Here is a 7,890-nt window from a genome sequence, read left to right on the forward strand (position 1 = left end):
CAAATGATTCTGGTGCTCTTTCCTCCCTTTTTCTTCAGCAAGGAGTGGACCTATGTCCACTAGAATCACATGATAGCTGAAGAGAGAGCCACAAGGAAATCTTGTCATAAGCTTCAGATACTCATTTAAGTCTAGTATTATGTTACCTAGAAATGAAAGGTAGACCATACTGATTTCAGAAATAGAAGTATCGTATAATAGACATGAAACCCAGGTCACAAGATGATTTATTCTAAAGCATGATACCCACTCACTTCTTGAAACATTTCTTCCCACCATAGGACCCAAAGGAACGATTAGGTTGTCATCCACAAACAGGATTTGCTGATATTCAGGGACACCCATTTTTTCGAAATGTTGATTGGGATATGGTATGTAAGTTTTCATTGTTTTCTATGTTAGGTTTCATTATTATCTTGGGCCAAATTTTATTATCTTGAAGGAATGTTGAAAAACAAATATATCACAGCTTCAGTAACTTAAAACTACTCTCTAAAGTGCTTTTTAAAAAGCTTTTAAAACAGTAATAGCTTGGAATATTAATTTAATGGACCAGGTTGTTGTAATATTAGTAAGGCCCGCATCAGTGTTCAGTTTTGTAAATGATTTCCATCCTTGTGAATACTGTAGAGCCATTGCCACGAACGCATTGGGATAGGACGAGGAGGCATCTAAGGGCAGAGGAGAAATGTAGAGGTGGAATTTTTCTGGGAACGTAGGCTTGAGCTGTCATCTAATATGTCTTTTCTAGATGGAGCAAAAGCAGGTGGTACCTCCCTTTAAACCAAATATTTCTGGGGAATTTGGTTTGGACAATTTCGATTCTCAGTTTACTAATGAACCTGTCCAGCTCACTCCAGATGATGAGTAAGTAATTCCATAGACTGAAATAATTCTAAAGTTCTTTGGAAGTTTCACTGTTAGTGGCTACACAGTGCTTCATTATCAGATTATAGTGTGATTTATTTAGCCATTCAGTTATGGGGTATTTGAATCTATGACAGTCTTAAGTTATAACAGCCGCCCTCTTCTACTTTGCTTTCCATGCCTTATCTCAAATTCTCACAACAGCCTTGTAAATCGACTTGCTGTCCTCTCGTCTTACAGACGAGGAAACTGAGGCTCAGAGAGGTGAAGCAGAGTTTCATAGTCGCCAGGCAGTGGCGTCAGGACGCAAACCCACGTCTGCCCGAGGCCCGAGGCCCGTGTTCCTGCCGCTGCCCTGGGCTGCCCTGCTGTGCCAACGGCCATTTTTGTCTGAGTCCCTGTAGGTCACCTTAAGATAGATTCCTAGAAAACGAATTAGGTCCAAGGGGATCACATGCTTCAAGCTCTTGATGTGTATTGCCAGATTGCTTTTTTAAAAGAATGGTTTAGAAGAATTTGGGGGTATTTGATCACTGACCTGTCATTACAGATTTGTTCTCTCATCTCGAGGAAGCCCTTCCTCCTCGGCAGTATTTTTACTCATATCTTCTAATTCCTCTCACATTCCTCACGCAGCTGTTCCAGACTGTCTCTACATTTTAGAAGCCTTCAGTCCTACCCCCGCACCCCCCACCATAGTGGATCAGCCTTGTCTTACCTTGACTGCAAGGACTGGGACCTCCTGCTGTGAGCTTGCTCCCTTTTCATCTCTCACCAGACCACGGCCAGGCTCACAATTGCTCTCTTACCTCCTTTTCCTTCTTCCGGGTGCTTGGATGTCCCTCATTTGCAGGGGGTGCCCCATTTCCCTACGTCTGTTTCCTTAGCTTCTCTGCTAGGATTTCATTTTGTCAGTTATGTCTGTTCTTCCACCTCCTTTAATTTCTCTTTCCAGCTGCTTTTCTGCTACTAACCAACATGCTCCGAAATCCTAGTTTTCCCCCTGAATCTTAGCACATCTTTGAACCGTCACATTTTCTTACTTCATTTTCTTCCCAAAATAATTAATAGATGCTTATGGTAAAAGAAAATAAATAATCAGTATCTCTCTCGAACTCCTTCAGAATAGTCAATATCGATTGTCTTACACTTTCTTACTCTGGGCACTTCAACTCCTCGCAGTATAACCTGTTCCTCCAGCGTCTGAAGGTTGAATTGACTTGTTAATGTCTGACTTTTAAAGCGTATTCTGATTCGTCTGATTCGTCATCATCTCCCCTGACGTCTGTACAGCATTTGGTGCTCACAGCCTTGCTTTGGTTGGCACTAGCCATCCTGGTTCTGTGGCATCTCTGTGACCACTTGTCACCCTTTTTTCCCTGTTCCCTTGAGGCAGATCCCTCAAGGCACATCCTTCCACAGTTCAGTTCAGTTCACAACAGCCTTCTCTTTGCTGTGTGTGGTGTGTGCCTAGGGATTTCAGCCAGCCCCACAATATTGACACCAGCTCTTTCAGTGACTGCCAGCAAAATTGGCAAACAGTTGTTGAGCAAAAGGCACTATGCTAAGTATTAGCCATTCAAAGACAATTAAGATGTAGGTCAGTCTCCCAAAAAGCTTCCTGTCTACTAAAGGAGAGAGAGATGTACCAATATCATTACTTCTGACAGCATCATGTGTTAGAAATAACACCAGATTCAATCAAAGGACAGGAATTTGTCCTGACACCACCTCTTCCCAACTGGGTAACCTGGGTTTGAATGTCATAACTTCTCTGAGCCTGTTTGTTCTCTTTCTGCCTGTGTTGCAAGGCCACTGTGAAGAATGAAAGAACGATGGTTCTGGAGCACCTCGCCTCTCCACCCAGTGCCTCTCCTGAGCTGCATTTCTGTCTGCTGATTTAAACATCTCCCCTAATTCGCCAGACAAGCACCTCAAACACAAACCCTTAAATACTTTCAGTAACAATGCTTGAGATGTCTGGCTGCGTCCATCAGTGGAGCACACGACTCTTGAGCTCGGGGTTGTGATTTCGAGCCCCATGTTGGTACAGAGATTCAAAAAGAAAGAAAACTAATGATTCTTTATGGTCTCTTTTTCTGTTCTCAATCAGTTCCTTATTTTTATTTACCTTTTTCTGCTCATTTTGTCATCACGTGTTCGTTCAGATTCAAAATACCCATGATTATGGACCCTTCCTTTTCCTTAACATTCAGCTGCCAAGTAAGTCCTGTCTGTTCTTCCTTTACTTCACTACTTGTGTCAGATCCTTCATGTTCGTGCTCACTGCCATGAGTCCAGTTCGTATCTCTTTCAGATCATACCCAGAACATGACCCCGTCCACCTCACTGGGCATCTTCTTTGCTTTGCCACCCATTCGACCCATCTCACTAAGTAGCACTCCCAGTTCTGTCACCCCCTTGTCGGAAGCCTCCAGGAACCTCCTGCTTGCCTAGCAGATAAAATCTGTCCCCTAGGCCAGCAGTTACGGCCTCCCACCCTCTCCTTCTGCCTGACTCCCTGGCCGTCTCTCTCTCTGTGCTCTGTGTTCTGACCAGTCTCCTGTTAACTCTGCGTTCCCTGACGGTGTGCTCTTACCTTTGTTCATGCTGTTCCTCTGTATGCATCCTTCATTTTTATGTACTGGAATCTTCTCCATCTTTCTGAGCTAGTTCAGGTGCAGCTAGATCTTTGATGAACCAAGGTGAAACTCCTCAGGGTAAACCTCACTGGCATCTCTGAGCTAGCCATTACCTTCCTTTCAGATCACCTGTCATTTGACATGCCTCTCTTCCTGTGCTTTCAACTTGAATAAATTACTTGCATTTTCTCGGACCCAACATCATCTTTCGTGATTCCATTCAGTATATGTTTATGTAGTGGATGCTGGCGTTTTCGATTTCTCCGACCAGAAGTCACCCTTTATTTTAGAACTGTGGTTAGATCCAGGCTTAGCTGTCCTGTATGAAACTCAGCGTGTCCTGCTTTCTCTTGTAGCTTTTTGTTGTATGACGTTCCTTCCCTCCTTGAAGGAAGGGACTATGTCCTGTGTAACTTCGTGCTCTGCAGTATGGTGTGTGCATTTAAGTACTAAAATACTCAGTAGTACTACTCTTACTGCATATTGAATTAGAAACCCAGTATAGCAGAATGCCAGCGTGTTTACACCCTGCGACCCATTACCTCCTTGCAGTGTCTTTCTGGGTACCTGTCCCTATTGCTTTTTTTTTTTTCTGGGTACCTGTCCATATTTGCATGTTTGTTTGTTTTTTTTAAGATTTTATTTATTTATTTGACAGAGAGAGAGAGAGACAGCAAGAGAGGGAACACAAGCAGGGGGAGTGGGAGAGGGAGAAGCAGGCATCCCTCCGAGCAGGGAGCCCGATGCAGTGCTGGATCCCAGGACCCTGGGATCATGACCTGAACCAAAGGCAGACACTTAATGGCTGATCCACCCAGGGGCCCCTTCTGGGTTAACCCAGGAGGTTAACTTTTTCTGGGTCTTGTCATCACCTTCCTGTTGAGATGATTGCTAAATTGAATGCTAATTCAGACCTGTATGTTCACCTATAGAGAGGAATGTTGTTCAGGTCAAAAGTTAAAATTAACTAGGCTTGTGACAGTTTGTGACTTTTTTATTCTTAGCCTTCAATTTTGGACCACCTTTTAGTTCTAAACTTGCTTATGGGATTGTTAGTCTTCTTTTATTTTCAGTACTCTTGGTTCTTCTAGAAAATGTTTTGGAACTAATCTAAACACTTAATAGATTTCCCCTCCATAATTTATGCAAATTAGCCTTATTTTTTCTTATTTTAAATTTTATTTTACCAATTAAATAAAAAGTTGGTTAGTTTATGAAAATTAATGTATTTTTCTTTCAACAGTGACATTGTGAGGAAGATCGATCAGTCTGAATTCGAAGGTTTTGAGTACATCAATCCTCTTTTGATGTCTGCAGAAGAATGTGTCTGATCTTCATTTTCCAGCTATGCATTTTGCTTGTGTTGCCATTTAATGCATGAATAAACTTGTTACCACTTGGGATACAATGAACCATTTTATATTTTTCACCTACAGAAAAGCACTCAATATCTTCTATTATTGGCTGTGAGAGTCAATTTATTACATCTAACTGTGAAAAAGAAAATGAAACTAGTTTCCTGACAGTTGTGTCAACACTTAACTATATTGGTAATCCAGCAGCCTACTGATGAGTAATGAAGTTGTCCTTTTGTTTAAAGAAACTACTTATCACCGCCTTTAAACAGGGAATCCGTAGCATTAAGGCACCTGGTGGGATTACATCTTAAGCCTCCGTAAATTTTTCATTCTTCACCTCACCTTGAAGTGTTTAATTTTGATATAAAACAATGATTCAAAAAACAGCAATTTATTATATTTCCTATTACTTTCTGAGTTGTTTGTGTTTAAGAATTCAGCTGTAAGTTTTATTGCCTTGGATAATTAAATTACTGATTTTTAAGGCAACATTTATTAAATTGGTAATAAAAGATGACTCTTGCTTTGAATTAGGGAATACGCTTTCTGCTTGAGGGAGAAAAATGGGCATATTTTATTAAGCATCAGATTTCAATCATTAGCTGTTTTTGAAAAACTTATGAAAGTAATTTCTTTAGTATAGGGGCATTAACTTCTGAGCTTACCCCTTTTTAACTGGAAAGTTAATAAATGGCACGCAAAGAGCCAGGATGCTTTTGAATGGAGCATGTCTCAGCATATAGAAAGGAAAAAAATAGAAATTTAAAATAGATACAGAAAAGTGCAATGGTGAGATTTATTTCTTTCTTAGCAAATCCCATAGTTATTTTTTGTGATTTGATATAGATAATAAGGAAGCGCTCATTATCGGACTTGTAAAAACATTCCATTATCCAGTGGAGACAGAATGTATGCTATTTTTTTCTTATAATTTAGTATACAGAAAAAGTATTTATCTTCCAAATAGTGGCTTAACCATACTCACTTCTTCACCAAAGCCCCATCATCCCTACTTTTGGACCCTGTTTATGGAGTCTTCAGTGAAATTTTAAAAAATAAACACGAATAAATATTAGCGACACGTACATATATGCACAATGTTTCCAGCTCCTTAAGTGAGTTTGTGTTAAGTAGGTAACACAGGTAATCAGAGTGGAATACATTTCAAAGGCAGAGTTCTTCAGATTATTTTTTATTAATATTAGTGTTTAGCAGTTTATTATTTAAAGGGATCCAAGTGATAGCATCTGTTTATTTTTTTTAATGAAAAGGGATGTAAAAAGTAACCATAATCATCTAAGTTACAGTTGTCCAGTCTCGGTAAAATTGAATTTGGGGGAAAGCTAGCTAGTTTTAAAATTAGAATGATTTAAAATTTATAGGCATTTAATAAATTATCTCTTTTTGTGATGCTACATTTTATTAGAAATGTAATTTTTCTGAAGTTTCTGGCCATATACTCATTTTTCTTGAAATAACGAAATCTGAAAGCAATGAAAACCTCAAATAGAGTTTATAAACGTTCCCATGTTTATATAACAGGTATATATGTCTTTCTTAATACCTAAAACTTGTTTTAAGAAGCAGTATTCACTGCTAACCATACACCCATAGAAAATTCTGACATGTCGGAAATGTATTTATGATCTTGCTTTTAAGTGGTACTGTTTCCCTAGGGCATTAGTTCTCAAATTTCAGAATGGGGAACAATCACCTGGGACATTGTTTAAAATGCACATTGCTGGGCCCACCTTAGAATTCTCTTGGGTCTTTGAACCTTATTTTGAGGAACGCTTTCTTGGAGCTCTTCTTTCATGTCCTGTAGTTATATATCAGAATAATCATGATAAGTTTTAAGAGAGGGGTAGGCAGTGAGTTACTATCTTCTCTACAATTTTAAATAAATTTCAAATGACTTCTTCAGGTTAGATATCCCCCACCGCCCCCCCAAAAAATCCCATCTATTTTCTATCAGGACTGTTACAAATGATGAACATTTTTCTGTGATAAGGTTTTAACCATTATTCAGGGTGGTTTTTTGTTTAAAAAAATTTTTTTAACAGATAAGATTTACCATGTATATTTTATACAAAACTGCATTACAAATATGTTTTTAATTGCATTGTTTTTTTGTAGTTTTTAAGTGCCATGCCAGTTCCTTTTATATTATATAGAAGTTCTCTCAAAATACTGAATGGGAATAAGGCAGCTGACAGAATGGGATTTTGGTGTTCTAAGAAAAAATTTATTTTGCATAAGCATGTCTGTGGTCAGATCATTTTACGTGTCTGCAGCCTGAATTGCATATCAGGTATTATGCTTGTTTAGTACCTGTACATATGCTTTTTAACTTTTGTTTTGATTTTTGTCATGTGGAATACTGCCTTGGTCATCATAATGTAATCTGTGTTTGTGTACCCTTTTTTTACTTTAAAATCTTTAAATAAAATGTTTAATACTCATCAGGACTGGAACAGGTTTCATATGTAGCATTTCAGAAATTTATGTAAGAACAGGGTGCATCAGAATTTGTTCAAGAAGGAAAGTGGAAATTGTAGAGTTTGGAATTTTGTTCTACTTAAATTAGCATTCTGGTAGTACTCATGCCATAATCACAGACATTCATTCATAAAATATTGTTAAGTGTATTTTTAAACTCTCTCTTCTATGTATCCCTGCTATTGGAAAACAAATTAGTAAGAAATCAGCTGAACGTAGAGCATTTTAACTAGTTTTAAAACTGAAGCAAATTTGAACAGATTCTGAATAGGTTTTTCCCAAATTATGTTGCACAGTGATCTAAAGTTCCAGAACTTGTCCTTTCTCGGTTGTAGTTGGTGTCTGTAGATAACAGCTGTGAGATCGGCGCCCCACACTTAGCAAACCTCTTTACTTAAGGCTTAATGTCGCCTTCCCTTCACAAGGAGAATGAAATCTTAAGAGCCTTTACTTTTTTTCCCTCAGTGGACTTGTCAGAGAGCGAGGGGTTGTCTATTAAAAGCACCAAAGACTGATCTCCTGTG

The 7,890-nt window shown here is 38.8% G+C and overlaps 1 protein-coding gene across 3 annotated transcripts in view; it reads left to right on the forward strand.

Moving 5' to 3' along the window:
- The window catches only part of PRKCI (protein kinase C iota), a 70,714-nt gene extending 63,385 nt beyond the window's left edge, over positions 1–7,329 (forward strand). For all 3 annotated transcript variants that reach the window (XM_047730272.1, XM_047730254.1, XM_047730264.1), the window contains 3 exons: positions 282–371; positions 752–867; positions 4,753–7,329. In XM_047730272.1, the coding sequence (XP_047586228.1) occupies positions 282–371; positions 752–867; positions 4,753–4,840 (294 nt within the window). In that variant the 3' untranslated portion in view covers positions 4,841–7,329. The remainder of the gene's footprint in view (positions 1–281; positions 372–751; positions 868–4,752) is intronic.
- The last annotated feature ends 561 nt before the right edge of the window (positions 7,330–7,890 follow it).

Source organism: Lutra lutra, chromosome 1, assembly GCF_902655055.1.
Source record: "Lutra lutra chromosome 1, mLutLut1.2, whole genome shotgun sequence".
In the NCBI taxonomy this organism is placed as follows: domain Eukaryota; kingdom Metazoa; phylum Chordata; class Mammalia; order Carnivora; family Mustelidae; genus Lutra; species Lutra lutra.